The sequence below is a fragment of the Uranotaenia lowii genome, chromosome 3 (genome assembly GCF_029784155.1).
Source record: "Uranotaenia lowii strain MFRU-FL chromosome 3, ASM2978415v1, whole genome shotgun sequence".
NCBI lineage: Eukaryota > Metazoa > Arthropoda > Insecta > Diptera > Culicidae > Uranotaenia > Uranotaenia lowii.
In genome coordinates, this window is record NC_073693.1 from 200,443,980 (window position 1) to 200,463,251 (window position 19,272).

A 19,272-nucleotide genomic window follows, 5' to 3' on the forward strand; every position below is an offset into this window, starting at 1 on the left:
TGAAAATGATTTTGCGGCTTCCACCTTGGCACAGCACCGAAGATCTTCATCGGATTGCAGGCATTGAATCTATCGAAGAGATGGCCAACAAAATCATCTCCAACTTCAGAGGCAAATCGATGCAGTCTTCCATCGCAGAGATTCGTTCTCTCTACAATTAGTTTAATTTTAGGATAGCTTTAGTTTTTAGTTTAAAATATTTTTTTTTTCACTACAGGATGTTCTCCTTTATAAAAATGCTTGATTGTGCTCAGCAAATTTAAGTCGAATAAATAAATTTTAGTGATTATTAAACTATAGGGCTCTGAAAGTTCATTATTGAACTGAACACCTAATTTAATGTATTAATGTAATATAAATGTAATGATGAATTGGTACTAATAAAGATATATTTAAAAAAAAACCAAATTTGTATCAAAATGGAACATATGCAAGCTATTTTAATGAAAAATTTGTATTCAACTGAACAAAATGTATAAGAATTATTGCTAAAATAATATCGATTCAAAAAAAATACAAAAGCTAAAGGAATTTCAAATTTGCGTCCCATAAGCATTCTTAGTTCGCTTTCCAAAGTATATTTGAACGCATAATAAATAAACAAATTTAGTCTTATATTAACAGCATGAATTTGCTAAGTCGATTTCAGTCAAGATTCAGGGCACACCATAGCACAACGTCGGCAATGTTAAAAGTAATCGATGACATTCAAAATCTGGTGGATAAGAAACAAACTGCCATTCTATTGATGATAGATGTTTCTAAGACTTTCGATAGAGTTTTGCACGTTAATTTACCGAAGAAATTATCCTCTCAATTCCATTTTTCACGCAGTGCTGTTACTCTTATACAATCATATTTAAATAATCGAACTCAAATTGTGTTTACAGGAAATGATCAATCAAATCCGGCTTACGTTTTATCAGGAGTGCCACAAGGTTTCATTCTGGGGCCCTTATTCTTCTCTTTGTACATTAACGACTTAGAAAACGTTTGCTCAAATTCCAACATTCATTTATTTGCTGATGACGTGCAAATCTATATTTGTTTATCAGAAGCCTCCCCACACAAATCAATTAACTTGATGAATATAGACTTACAGAGCGTTTTTCAATGGTCCATACATAATTCGTTACCTATTAACAATGATAAGACCAAGCATTTTTTTTTTCCTTCGACCTTCGACTTGACCAGTACCCCACAATTAGTCCTCGGGAATCAAAATATTCAGTATGTAGAAAAAGCAACAAGCTTAGGTCTACCTATTCAAAGAGATTTACAATGGAATTCATTCGTAAATGCTCAGTGTACCAAAATATATACATACTGTTTTACGAACTCTTAGACTTAAAACAAGTATTCTTCCTTCGGCCATTAAACTAACTCTTTTTAAAGCACTTATCCTTCCACACTTCATCTTCGGGGCTGAATTCCTGTTACAAGCTACAGCAATGTTAATGAATCGTCTCCGCTTAGCTTTGAATTGTTTTGTTCGTTATATATTCAATTGGAATCGATTCCACAGAGTAAGCCATCATCACCCCCAGCTGTTGGAGTGTTCCTTTAAAGATTTTTATAAATATAGAGCTTGTATTTTTCTGCACAAAATCGTTCACTCGGGTAAACCAGCTTATCTCAACGAGAAAATCATTAGATCTCGATAAGATTTTTCATTATTCCGCGTCATCGTACCGATTCATATGGACGTATTATTTTTGTCAAAGGTTTAGGTATTTGAAATCAGCTTCCAAATAACCTACGAAACTGTAATTCTCTTTCAACTTTCAGACGAGATTATAGAAATTTTCTTAATGTAAGGAACCAGTAATTTTAATAGAATTTACGGATTTTATAATGTTATATAATTGTTAGTTGAACAGAACACAAATCAGAGAATGACCTTAATTTATACTAAGCAGAGCAAGTATAGTAGCAAGGTAATTTATAAGGAATGTAATTACCTTAAACTACATGATGATCAATGAAATAAAATAAATAAATAAATAAATAAATAAAATATTTTTAATACCAATGCCAACAAACGATGCGGATTTTTGAGCACTTAAACTTTGCTGAACAAAGCATGTTGTTTGTATCATCGTTTGAAAAGCTATTTACGGTTTTATCCTTAATAAAAATCACAATTTAGGATATTTTTTATTTAATTTATCAAATTCGTCTTAATAAATACCTACTTTAAAATCAAAATCCTTGCAACAAAAAGACTTGGATGGTTTACAGAAAGCATCAGAAGGCTATATGCCAAATTTGAGCTGAATCTTACAACGGAAAAGGGTTGCACTGAATCTCAAGTGTGAAAGGGATTCTGAGACATTGTGTTCTGAAGAAGCATAAAAACTGGTTTTTCATCAATTTTTTTTTCTTTACCAATCGATTGCTTAGTTGTGTTAATTTTATTAAAATTTTTATCAAGACTAACATTTCACCTGAAGACTGCAACTCGATAGGACTTAAAACAAAAAAGTTATGACTGTTCAAAGATTGTATCTGTGTCTCAGAATCCCTTCCACACTCGAGATTCAGTGCAACCCTTTTCCGTTATCAGATTCAGCTAAAATTTGCCATATAGCCTTCTGATGATTTCTGTAATCCATCCAAGTCTTTTTTGCAAGTGTTTTGATTTTCAAGTAGGTATATATTAAGACGAATTTGGATAAATTAAATAAAAAATATATAATAATAAAAAAAAATGATTTTTTTATTAAGGATTAAACCGTGAATTGCGCTTCAAACAATGATACAAATAACATGCTTTGTTCAGCAAAGTATAAGTGCACAAAAATCCGCATCTTTTGATGGCATTGGTATCAAATATATTTTACGTTAGGTACACATTTTGGTCAGTTGAATACAAAATGTTAGGACCAAAAAATTTTTCTTCTTAAAAATAGCGTGTGAAAGAGCCGTGGACTGTAATTTGCTCGACTTTGGGGACCGTTCGAAAAGTCCGAAGACACAATTCACCGGATGTTAATTGGAGGGAAATTTGACTAATAACGAGGCACTGAATTGTTCTCTATGTACAGTTTTATTTACACTATTTACACTTAAAATTATTTGTAGGAAACATAACTCAAAGAATGAAAACTTAACTTGGAAGGAACAAACTCGTAGGAAGGAATCTCGTAGGAAAAAACTTAAACTTGTAGGAAGGAATCTTAACTTCTTAAGGAGCCACGTCTTAACTGGCCGGAAACTTGAAAGGATCTGAAATGAATGACGAACACGCCGGTTACTTGGATGATCGATTCATTCACACGCACACACACATCTGTGAGCGCAATGGAAATTTCCACTGTCCGCTGGCTGAAGCAACAGCATGCAATTGTTGTTGTACGCCGGCCGGCGTTTACCGGCGTTTTTTATGCACACGTATGAATGCATGGCCTTGAATGGACGAACAACACACAAAAGTAGCAGGCGGTGATCGGTGATGATTTTTTTCGTTGGTGGCGCAATTGCTACGTTGCCAATTCTTCGAGTTTGGCTCGAACATACTCCCCCGGGGAATCTTCGGATTTTCAATCTTCCTCGTCGTCGGGCTGTCCGGTACGCTGGGAACCTCGGAGTAGTGCACGCAATACCAAGTTTTTTGCGCACTGTCGACCTCGCACTCATGAACCAGGACTGGCACAAGTAATTTTCCAAGAGTGCCAAGGGATCTGCTTGAGGATGACGACGAAGCAAAATGCCATCAGGAGATTGCATCAAAGGATAGCCATTCGGTTGGAAATGTGGGAACATTGTTTTGATCTTAGATCTTTCGGGAGGTTTGCTTAACTTTGAAGGATGATTTGGAAAATTTTCCACGATTATTGGAAAATTTCTTATGGCACTCTTTTTCTTGGATTGTTTGTTACATTCAAAAATTGGAATTTTTTCCGGAGCCTTTTCAGCGACGCGGACGACAGGAAAATTTTTCTTCTTCATATGATGCTTAAATTTCCCTTTTCGGATTGGTTTACACTTAAAGTGGAAGGATTTGTTGGAAGGGAACACTAGATCCTTGGGAATTTTCTTGTTGGCAGATGACGGAACTTCATTCTGAAGCAGAACCGGAAGTTGCTTCTTAATTGGATCCCTTTTTGGAGGAAACTTCAATTCACTTTCTTGGGAAAATTTATCTTCTTCAGAGTTGGACTTTTCTTCACTATTTTTGGAGGAATTAATTTTTTCGGGATTGGATTTGGTTTCTTCGGGAATAATATAGGTTTCATCTTCACTTATTTCTTCACATTTTGAAATCTGATGTGAGGATTGTTCAAAATTTTGACAGATATGTTCTTCTTGGATTGCGAAACTTTCACTTAACGTGTTATTCGGAACTTCACATTTAACAAATGGTGCATGACTTAAGGCGGAAGTTGTTCTCACATAATTTATGGAAATCTCAGAAGACAGTTTCTGGAGAGCATTCAAAACTTCGGAACAGAGCAATTCAAAGGCACTTAGATGCTCAAAGTGGGCTTCAAGATCTTTGAAGGAAGCAAGACCTAGAATTTGTTTATGAGCGGCAAAATATTCTTCTTGGGCTTGGCCGATAAAATTAAAGTAGGCTCTTATTCTTCCTACGGAAATCTGGAAACTTAAGCCGTCATACTGATGTAGCGCACTTGCAATTTTTTGCACTTTTTGGAGCTCATACTCCCTGCGGAGAATCAGAGCATCTATTTTCTTCATTTTCTGGGTCGGGGAATTCATATTGTTTGTGGTGGTGAAATTTTGGGAAACTCAGCACAATTCACTTAAAAATCGGAGCAGCTGAATCCGATTCACTGGCAGGAAAATTTAGTCCAATCACTTTTACGATAAAGCTTTTACACTTAAGTTTTTGGGGGCTTTTTTCACTTAAAACTTTGCACCCGGAGCGCAGCAGACTTTCGAAACAGTCAAAGTTCTTATCCGGTTCGAATCGGACCAATGAAAGAGCCGTGGACTGTAATTTTGCTCGACTTTGGGGACCGTTCGAAAAGTCCGAAGACACAATTCACCGGATGTTAATTGGAGGGAAATTTGACTAATAACGAGGCACTGAATTGTTCTCTATGTACAGTTTTATTTACACTATTTACACTTAAAATTATTTGTAGGAAACATAACTCAAAGAATGAAAACTTAACTTGGAAGGAACAAACTCGTAGGAAGGAATCTCGTAGGAAAAAACTTAAACTTGTAGGAAGGAATCTTAACTTCTTAAGGAGCCACGTCTTAACTGGCCGGAAACTTGAAAGGATCTGAAATGAATGACGAACACGCCGGTTACTTGGATGATCGATTCATTCACACGCACACACACATCTGTGAGCGCAATGGAAATTTCCACTGTCCGCTGGCTGAAGCAACAGCATGCAATTGTTGTTGTACGCCGGCCGGCGTTTACCGGCGTTTTTTATGCACACGTATGAATGCATGGCCTTGAATGGACGAACAACACACAAAAGTAGCAGGCGGTGATCGGTGATGATTTTTTTCGTTGGTGGCGCAATTGCTACGTTGCCAATTCTTCGAGTTTGGCTCGAACAGCGTGCTTTTTACAATTTTGATATGAATTTGATTCATTTTTCAATTTTTATGTGTAGTATTTTTTTTTTCTTAGCGGCCCACCACACTCCCCCATACCAAAAAGCTCATTTGAGCCCCCTGGTAATGGACGCTAACTGTTCTCAGCATGTCTGGCAGCAAACAAGAAAATAACATTAAAAACTCAAACGCGGACAAACTTTAATCATGCTGAGAACGTAAAAAATATTATTTACTACGAGGAAGTATGAAAAAACAAAAGAGAATTTTACTCAATGAATCTCAGTGGAAGAATATTCCTTTGAAGAGATCCATTTTAATGATTAACAAATTAATTATTTATTTATAAGAATTGATAATAAAAAACTAAAACTAAGTAATTAGAACTAAATTTACTGCTAAGAAAATTATCAAAAAAAATTTAAAAAAAATGCTAAATTAGTGGTTGGTTATTGGTTTAGGATTACTTTGAAGTATTGTATTAGTTTGATCTTAAAAATGTTTCTACTAGAGCTGTTTTTTATATCTTCTGGAAGGCTGTTGAACTTCGTAGGACCAATGAAAGAAATTCGACGTTGACTAAGACAAGTAGAGGCTGTGCTGCGCATAAGATGGTGAGATTGACGGGTATTATGAACTCTCCGGCCCGCATTAAATATCAAGTTTTGGTTATGGTTAGACGAGTGCAGATTATCGAATACGTAAACTACGGTTTGCAAATCGCACAGTTTAGAGAGAGGTAATATGTTATGAGATCTATCGGAATAAAGTAAATTGGTTGGGTAAAGACGGGGATGATTATAGATTGTTTTAATGCATCGATTCTGGAGGGTTTGTAAACGGGAGAGGAGAGACAATGGTGCTCTACCCCAAACCGCTATCAAATAATACAGACGGGAGTGTATGAAGGCAAAATAGAATTTCAGTAAAACATGACGTGGAACAAATGCTTTTACTCTCCATAAAATACCGCTAAAAGATTATATTTGTTTTTGCAATTGATCAATGTGGAAGCGCCAAGAAAAAGTTTCGTCTAGAGTTATTCCCAAGTACTTGAAGTTGAAGTTTAGGATCGTTGTGTGGTTCGATTTTTTTCCGAGGAGAGTGAAAAATCATGTACTTTGTTTTAGCAAGATTCAAGGTCAGGAGGTTGGCGGAAAAATAACTATTAAGAACTCTTAAATCTTCTTCCATATGGTTGATAATTATATTGGAACAGTTTGCGGGATAAAAGAGAGCTGTATCATCTGCAAACAGGCGGGTGTACCGTGTAACGGCAACTTACTGAGATCGTTTATGTAAAGTAGAAAGAGTAAGGGTCCGATATTGCTGCCTTGCGGAACACCAACCTCCAGCTTTTCTAGGGAGCTCTTTTCTTCTCCTAAACAGACAAATTGCTTTCTATTTGACAAATAGCTGCGTATTAAGTCGTTGACTAAGCCTCTCATGCCATAGCACTCAAGTTTGTTCAACAATATTTCATGGTTTAAAGTGTCAAAGGCTTTTTTAATGTCAAGAAAAAGACCGCCTACAATTTTTTTTCGTGTCTATTTCACAAATGACAGAATCCATCAGCTCGCAGATTGCTGTAAGCGTGCTGGATCCTGATTTAAAACCATATTGTAAACGGTAAAAAACGTTGTTTTCATTTAAAAAGCTATTCATTCTGCTTATCAAAATCTTCTTGAAAATTTTGCTAAAAACGCTTAAGGTTGAAATGGGTCGATAATTATTTACATCGAGTTGATCACCAGACTTGAAAATAGGGATTACTCTTGCAGTTTTGAGGCATTCTGGATAAACTCCTGTCTCTATGATTTTGTTAAAACAGTCCGCAAGAATTTTGGCAAAATGTGTACTGTGATTTTTGAGTACTTGTGGCGAGATATTGTCTGGACCACTACTTTTTTTGTTTTCCAAAGATTCAATGGCAACAGTGACCTCGTTAACTGAAGCAGGCCGCAGAAACAATGAGTTAGAAACCCGGTTTATATGCGAGAAAGTGTTGAAATCAGGGTCTCTAGTAATAGTGTTTGCGAGAGATTCTCCGATGCTGGTAAAGTAATTGTTAAATGTAATACAAACTTCATGTTGGTTTTCCTCGACGATGTTATCAACTCTTAAGAAGATGTCGGATTTAGTTTTCGACCTTCCGAGTATTGAGTTTATTTTTTTCCATAGTTTTGAATCAGATGTATTGCTCAAAATATTTTCATAATAAGTACTCTTACATTTCCTCTTACAAACTTCTACTTTTTTCGAAATATGATTCAGCATTTCTTTCAAATGTGTATTTTCTGGATTTTTTTTTACTCTTTTGAGATAATTGTTTTTTATTCTGATCAGTGTCCAAAGATCAAAATATATCCACGGACAGTGATTGCCTTTGAGCTTAATCGATTTCCTAACTTTTTTTGAACAGGCTTTGAACAAGGAGTTGTTCGTTTTGAATGCACAAGTCTGCATCTTCTACAGCACTAATTCCTCTCAAATAACTTTCAAACCTCTCGTTCAATTCAGAGTGGTTTGTAATGGTTTTTGTTAATGTTTTATTCTGTTTATCCGAAAAAAGATCAAAGGATGTAATAATTTGAAGATGATCACTAATGTCGGTGTAAATGGTATCATTTTTTAACTTAGTTATATCATTATACTTACAGACTACATGGTCTAATATATTATTACTATTAGGCCTTGAAGTCAAGGTGTTAGAGCACAAAAAACCAAAAGATTCGAGCAGAGTTTTGTATTTAATCACAGAATTGTTATTAACTAGGTTAATGGGAACGTTGAGGTCACCTACGATAAAACACGAATGATTATCAGGTACGGAAGACAACAAAGACTCAAGGTTGTCATAGAAAACATTAAAAGAAAATGAAGGTGGTCTGTAAATACCATGTATGTCAATAATTTGACCGTTTATGGACAGTTCGACGGCAATGCTGTGGAAACCGTCGATAGCAATATTGCTGATGGTTCTGAATCTGAGGTTATTTTTAACATACATTGCTACACCGCCATTCGGTTGACTACGACACGAGAAGATTGATGAGTAGCCAGGAATCTCATACAAAGAACAATTTTCATCTAAAAGCCATGTTTCACAAATAACTATCACATCACATTTAACCCAAACAAAATTTAAAAAAATGTAAAATATATAAGTTCTGTGAAAATTTTTGAACCCAGAATTTATTTAAAATCAAATATTTTGAAAGTGGACTTTTTTCAAAGATCGCCCTTGCGGAACCTTTAAACATGATTTTTAGTCGGCCCCATACACAAGTTTGTTTCTTAATCTACCATTTCGGAGGAGAGCCCCCAGATTCCCAGAAATTATACAGTTTTGGGACACCCTACTGTACAACTTTTGTGCTAAATGTTATACAGTAATATTAATAAAAATATTCAACTTTCAAACCGATTCATCGTGTTCCATTAGAGATTGTGATACTTGGAAGAAAACAAACATCAAAATTTTATTAGATATAAATGTCTAGTATTTTATCATATATTTATTATGTCTCAACAATCGTTGCTTGTACAATTAGCACTTGTTGAAATAATTAACAAGTAGAGAGTGTGAAGTTGACGTATCATATTAAATAAAACTTATATAATTTATCGTTGAGACAGATTCAGTGCTCTCTTGTTGAGAAAAATATCCCCACTCACAGGTTCATTCATTTGAACCAGAATGTAAGCGGACGAGTGAAGCTGGGGAAACCCTGCGCTTCCGAGCTTTCCTGGCGCTTCTTCTGCACACTAATCACATCGTTAATCTCGTGGATGATACCATTCTTGGCCACAATATCACATTTGGTTACACCGGCATTCTGAACCTGGGGACGTCGGTTTCGGTTCAACTTTAGTCGCTGCTGGTTGATGGTTTCCGTGGTGCGAATGAATGGCCAATCGGATTGAATGATTCCGCTGCAGCAGATGACGTTGGGCACGATGTGCGACCGGATGACGTTATCCAGCTCGTCGGAATTGTCCAGGATCTGATCGTACCATTCCTTCACCTCCAGGAAGACTTCGTTCTTGGGCACGAACACAGTTAGGCTTTCGTTCATGCTGCTAAGCAGCTCAGTGAGATTGGATTTTTCGACCATTTCGAGGAACATGCTGTACTCCGGATTAGTTCGCAGGGCCTCAATGAGATTCTACAAAGAAAATTAAAAATAAATTTAATTGAAAAAAAACATTTTTCTCGATTATCTTACCGTCTTGGGCTGTTCCAAAACTTTATCGACTTCATGTACAACGGATCCGCACGTTTCGTCATCAAAATGCATCAACCTGGCACAATTTACAGTAGCGCGGTTCATAACGTTGCTGAAGACTGGGTTCTGTAATGAGACAAAATTGATATAGTTTTCGAATGTAAGGCACTTAAAATATCTACTCACAGTGGTATACAAATTAACCCTGAGCTCCTGGCCACTGACCGATGGGATCATTTTTTCCTCCAGATCACAAGTCTTGATCAGCGGTGCGGCCACGTGGTACTCCAAGAATTGTTTCAACTCGGGGTTATCCCTCAGGCTTTCCGGGCGTTCCTTCAACTGTTGGATCCAGTACTGGCCAATTTCGGACTGTTCAAAGGCCTTATCGGAGGGAACAAACAGAGTCTTGTTGGACATGGCATCGAATTCATCCTCCATACCGGCATCGTCAATCAATTGTTTGAAAATTGTCAAATTGCGCGTGGCCAGCGTGTTCGAGATTGGCATTCCAGTTTTCGTCGGTAGCACGGTATCAATGACATGAACAACGCCATTGGTTCCCATAAGATCCATCTCTTGAACCGCGGCCAGCCCATTGATCTTGAGCCTATGGTTCTTCTTGTTGGTCATATCATCCACTTCGGATTTGGCCATCGAAGAGTACTCAAACTCGAGTTTCTCATTCAACAAATTGTACGTTGAGGTCTTCACTCCATGGATGGCGGCAAGCGAGCAGAACGTAATATCCAGAATGTGATTCTTCAGAATGTCTGCAGAAGAAACAATCAAAAAGAGACAAAAACAATTAATACTCACAAAAAAAATCTTACCCCCATAACACACTTTAGGCGCGGATCGAAGGAATGACTTTTCGCAGACGGATTGTTCGCCGGCTGAGCAATTACAATGTGCGAAATGGCTGTCACGCGGTCAGAATGCTGAATGAAAAATAATGACTAATCGAAAACAACAAAAAAGATTCTAAACTAAGCATGAACGAGCTGTGGCAGATTGGCCAATGCTGGTCGAGCATGGCGACGAGGCCCGAAAATGCGGTCAAACAAAGAGGTGACTGAATCGAATTAGATTTAGCATTAAGATGACTCCCATTTACATAGCCATTCGCTGCAAGTTGAAAACTAAGAAAGGTTTATTCGGTAAACCGATTTCATTGATATTCCAAGCAGACAAGTAGGAAGGTGGGAATATATAGAAAAAGCCGCACCCTTTGCAATCGAATGCGAAGCTGTTCTGAAACAATATTTTTTCTGTGGTGACATGTAGATAAACTGCACTTTTGACATTCTTGCAAAGTATTTGGTAAACGACTGTTCCGATCACGGTGTCAATCAAATATGTTTCTAATTTCAATGATACTTACTCATGGCACATCCGTTTCCGGCCTTCAACTTTCTTCGGATATCTTTGTCCAGCTTCAGGAAGGCATCGTCATTGGGCGCGAAAAGAGTGTAGTGCTTATCATCGCCAGCTTCCTCGAGCATTTTGTCCAGACCTGTCTTCTCGAGAATCGTCCTCATCACGGTCATATCGTCCCGCGAACGCACAATCTCCATAATGTTGCTACGCACCGGCATCAGAACGCGATCGGCCACGTGCACAATTCCCTTCTCGGAAACGCGGTTCAACTTAACGAGTGGGGCACAATTGGCCGTGTAACGGTACGGATGGTCCGAGGTTCTGTCCGATGGTGCCCGGGGGAAAATGTTGATACGGATGTTGGAATCGGCCAGCTCAGTCTTAAGCAGCTGTTCGTTGCTCACGTCTTCGATGTGGTAGGATCCATTGACTGCGTGGGCCAGAATAAGATCCCGAGCGGTCATACTGGGCATGTCGAGTTGACGCTTGGCACGAGCTGTTCCATCGAAGGCAACGAGATTCTGAAAAAAAAAATCTTCATGTACTCAACTACATACATAGTCAACTCTCTCAATTATCAAATTAAAAATAGTATCAAGCTTCACGATTTTATAATTGCACTTATTATTTTTAAATTTAACTGAAACAGAAACTGATTGACTTTACGATAAGAACTCTATTCGTCATAGGTCCTAGCAAGTAAAGGGAAAGCTGATTCAATGTTCATGGATTAAAGGAAACTTACTTTTAAAATTCTGGTTGATAAACTTGATGAAAATGTGTACCTTAGCTCAGCTTATCAATTCAAAACTAAGATGCTATTAAAAAAAATCGGTTGAAAATTGAAGAAGTTGATTATTTTAACAAATCAATAATGTTTGCATTTTTTGATTTATTTAACGAATCGCAGTGTAGTAATCTTAGTCTAGGAAGAATTATCTATACATATAAAAATGAATGTTTGTCTGTCTGTCTGTTCCCTATAGACTCGAAAACTACTGAACCGATTTTCAGATACTACTGAGCCGATCCACGTGAAGAAGCTGTCTTTAAAAGCAAGAATGGTTTCTATAATACTTTCAAACCTCTCCGAATCCAAAAAGAGGGGGCTGCCAAACCAAATTATCAAAATTTTGACACAAATCGAATAATTTTCGGAAACTACTGAACCGATCAACGAAAAATTTGGTGTTTAGCCGTTTTCAGACCGGGAATGATTCCTATAATATTTTCAAACAAAATATAATAAAAATATAAATATAATACAAAATTAACAAAAAAACAAATAAAAGTCAGCTTTTGACAGAATCAGATGATTTAATGAATCCAGAGATTCAAAATTAGATGATAAATACATTATATCAATTGGCGCTTCCTATTTTAATGAAGACTCTCATCTATATATATAAAAATGAATGTTTGTCTGTCTGTCTGTTCCCTATAGACTCGGAAACTACTGAACCGATCATCGTCAAAACTGGCATCTGAGGGTTTTTGAGGCCGGGGATGGTTTCTGTAATAGTCAAAATTCCATCCGATTTAAGGAAGGAGAGGCTTCCATACAAAATTTGTAGTTTTTCGAAACAAATTAAAGTCATGACATCCATTTTCTCGAGATTTTTTCTTCCTTTGGGCGGTTTGTTTTTCGTCTCCAAGGTCGAGGCGTCGAGCCAACGTCGCAAAAGGAAAGTAACCCATACTGATCAGTAGGAATATTTTGGCGCGTATTTCTCAACCTGGGGTTTGTTTTTCGTCTCCATGGGCGAGCAAACGTCGTCGCAAGAGGATAGCAACCAAAGCATACTGTTCATTGATTGTTGGAAAATTTAACAATAAGGCGCCTGTTTCTCAAACACGTGGGGCGATATGCAACCTAGATGTGTTTTTTTCTTGCTTATTTGATTTGTACACAGCACGTGGTAATAAATGACGCCTAGATTTGACACGGATTGGTATTTTATCAATCGAATCAAAACCAATTGAAAGATTTGCAAAAATACTTCCATATTTAGTTCGTGTTAATGTAGGTAGCATTCGACTTTTCATTCAAGGAACATTAGAACATGTTCAAACGTTCAACTTTTTCTGTTAAAAAATTAAAAATCATGTTTTCTTCTAGAAATTGTTACTTCGGCCCAAATACACAACTGAAACGAATTAAGAAATGAAAATGGGAGCTTTTTATTTTAAATAATTCTGAAAAAACCATCGTACTTTTTGCTTACATTCCAATTCAAGTACGTACTTAACATGAAAAGTGTTTTTGTGTTACATGTGTTTTAACTGCATAAAAGAGACTTTTGATCCGCTTCGTTTTTGAAAAGCGAGACTTTAGAACTGATATTCAACTGGACGCAAAATTTTTAGTTTACCCTTAAAGGTTAAAAACAATATTCCCTTCTGTCAACTTACACGGTGGGGCAAGGGCAAACATCGAACTTTTGAGAAATTCATCTTCAAAATGATTCAATATGTTGGGAAGACCAGAAGGGGTTTTCCGAATGTTGAAACTGCAGCGGATATTGAAAATTTTTAAGTGTCTTTGTAAATGAAAGTAATTTCCTTTGAACAGCATTCGTTAAAAGTGGAGTAACAAACATAAATTTATATTGCAGGAATACTGCAGATATATCAGTGAAACTTGATAGAACAAAAAACAGGAATTCGTATTAAATCCATTTTAAAGCCATTACTCTGACGCATCTGTAAATAATCTTAGCATTGACACTTGCCCCAAAATACGGGACAGATGTATACATAGAAAACTGTTTTTGCCTACATTTTTGAATATTTGACTTTCAAAGAGAAAATATAAAAAAAAACGCTGAGAACTTATTTAGTGATGCAACTGATATTTTTTTAAATATTTATATGTTTACCGTAGTAAATTTATTTAAAAAAAAAGGAAATGTGCACTGTATTTAATACATAACTAATTTAATATATTTTTAATTACCATGATAAGTGCTGTTTGGGTATCGAGCCGGTTAAATTTGCCTACCTTCTTCAACCAGTGGGCGACAAAATTGAAAAAGATGGGAGAGCTCCCATGTAAATTTAAGATAAAGAGCTTTTCAAAGAAGGGACCATATTTAAAAAGGTTTTTTTGGGTACAGAGTACAAATTTCAGATCTTGAAAAACGAGTTTATAGATCAAGTTTCAGTAAATAATATATACCATCTTTGAATTGCTTTTCAGAACTGTAGCTGCAGCTCTCATTTCAAAGTTGTTGGTTCTGAAGTATGATGAGGTTTGATTTAAAAAAAAAATGCTCTCAAATCTAAATTTTAATAAATTTTTACAAATTACATTTATTTCCGGAAGGTGTAGCAAAGCACAACGGGTCAGCTAGTATTCAATAAATGTAACATACATACATATTATTAACAAAACCAATATTTTAGTGTTTCCATAAAATTTGGCACTTTTTGGTTATGCACAAAGTTAACTTTTATCTTAATACTCCTCCCGCTTCAAATAGGGGCGATTTTTTTAATTTAAAGAGTTTATTGTTTGTATTGAATATCCATCCTGTTTGTTTTTCTAAAGGGTGGATCCTTCATCGGTTCGTTAAATTATTCAAAAAATGCAAAAATTACTGTTATGTTAAAGTAACCATATCTTCATCAATTTTCAACCGATTTTGATAAATAACCACTTTGTTTTGAATTGTCATTTGAAGTCCCTAGAAAATCAGATTTTTTAAAAGTCGCCATCGAGTCTAAAACTCTCGATATTACAAAATTTTCTAAAAATAATGCGTATTTTATAATCTTTTCTTTCATAAAGTAACTAATATGATTCAACAATACTGTTGATCATACGTGGAAATAAAGTTCAGATAGTCAATAGCAAATTTATTCACAATTAATATGCGAAAGAGAGATTTCAAATTTATGTTATGCAGTCCGAGATGTTTGAATCGAAGTACAAGTATTTTTTTTATTCAAAATTTCATATTTGGAGCAAAACTCAAAAACTGTTCTAAAGGGTGTCCACGATGAAATTGTCACACTATTGGCGTATTTTTTTTATTCCGGATTTGGCGCTGGATCCGTCCGAATAAAAAAACGACTTTCGGTTTTCGAGTTATTCCACACGTAGGTGTGCGTGAGAACGAGCGCAATGTTTACATGCGCTGTCATTTTGTTCTCCCTTCTGGATTTCTTCACTCGGTTCTTCACATCCGTATTGCCTTTTTTCGTGTCCGGATTGCACTGGACAGCAGCTAGTACGATTTTTCTTGTCTGAAAGGTTCAAAATCGCGACAATAATCATTTTCCCGTTCATTATTTCAACTGTTTTGCTTTCAGCTACAAATAGCTGTTTAATGTTTTGACAACAACGTTGAGATTATTGGTGAACTTCTCGCAAAACTGTCTTTCTTCTCAGGGTGACTCCGTTCGTTTTTCGAGCGAAACTAGGTTGCCTCTAGAGCAATAAATGAGCACGATGACAGCAGTTAGAGCGAACCTAGGTGAACCTAACGAGCCTATAATAAACAAAAGAGACGAAATGTCACGATTGGAATTTTCGATTTTCTGTCAGTGTCATTCCAATCTGGGTTGCCAGGTGCCCAGATTTGTCTGTAAAACCAAGACTTTTGACCCTTCGTCCAGATATTGGCCAGACACAGATTTTGCCCAGATTTTTGCTGAGAGTGCCCAGATTTTACAGACTTTCAAAATTGAGTGATGAAATCAACGTTCATGTATCGGATTAGATCCGTAAGTACTAGATTAGATTGAAATCTCGCTTGTATTCATTGGTATTTGACCAATTATTCATTAAACATATTGTTTTAAAAATAAGATCGGCATGGTAGGAAACAGTGGTTGTTATATAGTTCTCTCTCAACTCGAAAATATCAGGAATAACACAGGAAAACTGAACACCCCCCCGCTCACACGGATCGTCAAATTTTTTGTTTAGTACCAAATTTGTGATCTTCCCTATGCACAGACATACACAGACTTTTTTTCAAAATTGCCCAGATTTTTACTCCTCAACACCTGGCATCCCTGATTCCAATCGAGCAAAAGACTTGTCAAACTGTAAAATTTGGAATTGCGAAAGCGGCTAAAGCGATCAGTATTATCATTCAAATCTGTAAACAAAAGGTAAATAACCATAACACAGATTTTGAATGTTCGATTTTGATGGCAAGATTTTCTAGGACTTATTTCTTGGTGCTTAATTGGTAAGTTATGATTTATTTATGATAGATATTTTTTTCATTTTATGCTTTTTTATTGCCAGTAAAAGATGTTGAATCCCCCGGAGTGCTTAGTGTGGTAGGAATGCTGATTGGTAAGTGAGAATTCAAATACACGTAATTTTTCGAATTGACTTTTGGTTTTTGGTTGTAGGTAGATATATCTGTCTAATTTGTTGGCCAAATCTAAGACGAAAAAGTGGTTGATCATAGTTTGATGAATCGGTTGTTGAATCTTCGCCGCCAGAGCAGTCGTCTATCCGCTGGTCTCAATCTCAATTCGAGCAATCAAATGATAAGTACCACGGGGGGATACGAAACGGTCAACGATGAAAGTATCCCATCAACCAATTCTTTGCTTCGGAACAACCTGAAACACCAGCCAGAAAGGACGGAATTGAATTTCAGCCCACAAGGAAGATGCCGAGAAAATGCTAGACGATTTGACGGATCCCATCGGTTCGGTTAAGAACAGTTCGATCGATGACAATTTGTAAAACGTCTTCTGGTCGAGCAAGTTATCTCGAGTATAAGCCAACGCGTTTCCGTTAACATTTAAAATACGAGCGAAACGGTAAGTTTTTTTTTTTTCATTCTGGGCAAGCTAGTTTTAAATAAAAATTTGATTTTTTGAACAGATTGAAGGATGATTCCCGCATGGAAAATGCTATTTCGGAGTGCAAGTACAACTGATGGCGCTCTTACCAATCCTACAGATATACCTGAATCGATTCAAATGAAGAAAAACATAAGTTTTAAAATGGAAATTTTGTTCTTTAAATCATACAAGCTCATCGAGATCATCAGTTGAAAAGTTTAAGTGAGGATGTTGTTATTAAAATACATTTACATCAACAGTAACAAAAATATTTATTATTAAACCCAAAGAAAACAATCAGAGTAACTCGAACATTACAAATATTCAACAATATTTTAAAATAATTTGCTGCTTAGTGCTAAATAGCCATTGATCTGCTATCAAATCTATTCCTATGACATTTCTTTGGTTCGAATGTTTTTAATCTGAAGAGTGTAAATGTCCTTATCAATTTTTCAGACTAGACCAAAACCACTTCCGAAAAGATAAACGTAATCAAAATTGAAGTCATGTGAAGTTTGAAGCAAAGCAGTGTTGCGCTCAAATGACATCGGGGTTGCTATATGATTTATTTTCAAAAGGATCAGATTGCGTCTCTTTTGTTTTTAATACAGGCTCTTTAGGTTGCCCCTGGTTTGCCCCCAGGTGAAAGAAAATACGGTATATGAAATTGCTCTAACTTTTTAACCGTTGGGTAGAATTTAATGAAAATTTGGGTGGATTTAGTTCATAGCGCATTGTTAACATCCTGCAAGTTTTAAAACCCTGTGAACAAAACTCGCGAAAATGGAGTCGAAAGAACAGCTCGTGTGTGATAAAATCTTGCGCATTCATCACGAGAACAAGGATCTCTCGCATCGTTCCACCGCTAAAACGTTGGAAATCGCGAATTCCACGGTGTCGCGAGTGATTAAGCGGTTCGAGGAACGATTGACCATCGATCGGAAGCCCAGAATTGAAGGAAAAAGCAATCCGTACAACACCAAAAATCACAACCGTGTAGTTGGAGCCTTCATCCAAAACCCGTACGCCTCCGTTCGGGATGTGGCTAAGAAGCTGCACCTAAGCCGAAATTTTGTCCAGAAGGCCTAAACTAAGGCTGGGCTTCGAACGTTCAAGGTACAAAACCAAACATACATAACCAAAGGAAATTAAAAAAATTAAAATCTGAAAAAGTATTCAATATTTAATAAAAATCACAACTCTGATAAAAAACAATTTAAATATGGATTTATTTATTTTGTACGACTGATTCGTAGTTTTGGTTGGTATTCCAGTAAAATGAGAACGCAATGCATTGTTTTGTTTTCATTTTCCTGAAATGCCAATTAACTGACCAGAAATCAGATTTTTAACCCAGATTCTTTTAGTGCGTTTAGTCGCCCCAAAATGAGAATCTAGAGCATAATAAGAATCAGCTGAAAAATACAGTCTACGAATTAAAAGATAATGAGACTTCAGTAATAAAAAAAATGTGCCTTTGAAGCACTTGAGCTTAAACCAATATAGAGAACAGACGTACAAGCTCGAACAAAAAATATTCAAAAAAGTATTTAAATTTTAAATTCTATCATCGGAAGAATACGTTAAAATTGTCTGGAAACAATGCCATCTATTGCGCCGTTCAAAAGTTACAAACCAACTTTCAAAGTGTGTTTTTTAAAAAGGCGTAATCGTACATGAACTCATAAAATAATGAATCAATGCCTCACTAGAATTTTAACAGACGGCTGCAATTTATTGCTTGATAAATTCAGATAGAGTTACTTTTGACACTACTGAGGCATTCAAAGTATCTAACTGTAGTGAATAAGTTGATGCACGGTTATCGGAGTCAGAGGTACGCATTGACAATGTCCAGTTAAATGGGAACATTCTTGACGATAAATTTCATCCAACAGATTTCAGACATCTCAAAACGGGTTACTTTCACGTATTACTTTTGCATCCCATGGTTAAAAATTCAATATTTCTAGCAAATTTGAAAGAAACAGCGAATTAGTTTTAAGATATTTTCCACTATGCAATATGATGAATGTGTTAACTTAACGGTGATTTTCTTGAAATATGTCCAGTAGCCCTTTCGACCTGTTCAAAACTGATTTCTCCGTTTTGTTTCTAAAGTTCTCTCTGGTGTGTTTGGAGACATCCTGTGGCACAGTCAAAAAACAAAAATTAATTAAAACAAAGTCGGCGGAATTTCTACACAAGTTTCCTGAGCTAGTTTGTACGTCTGTTTTTTTGTATTTAAACTCATAGCTTAGCATTCAGAAACATGTAAAATGATGAACTGTAATTGTAATTCATA

General features: G+C 36.2%; 1 protein-coding gene and 1 long non-coding RNA gene across 3 annotated transcripts in view; one reads left to right on the plus strand and one right to left on the minus strand.

The window, feature by feature from the left end:
* Positions 1-9,021: 9,021 nt before the first annotated feature.
* Positions 9,022-19,272, minus strand: part of LOC129751415 (periostin) — a 56,331-nt gene continuing 46,080 nt past the window's right edge. For both annotated transcript variants that reach the window (XM_055746906.1, XM_055746907.1), the window contains exons 6-9: positions 11,155-11,671; positions 9,957-10,543; positions 9,771-9,896; positions 9,022-9,710 (exon numbers count right to left, since the gene is read on the minus strand). In XM_055746906.1, the coding sequence (XP_055602881.1) occupies positions 9,228-9,710; positions 9,771-9,896; positions 9,957-10,543; positions 11,155-11,671 (1,713 nt within the window). In that variant the 3' untranslated portion in view covers positions 9,022-9,227. The remainder of the gene's footprint in view (positions 9,711-9,770; positions 9,897-9,956; positions 10,544-11,154; positions 11,672-19,272) is intronic.
* On the plus strand, positions 16,229-17,187 carry LOC129751416 (uncharacterized). The gene is made up of 4 exons (XR_008738701.1): positions 16,229-16,351; positions 16,411-16,461; positions 16,521-16,940; positions 17,005-17,187. It is a non-coding gene; the product is annotated as an uncharacterized LOC129751416 (long non-coding RNA).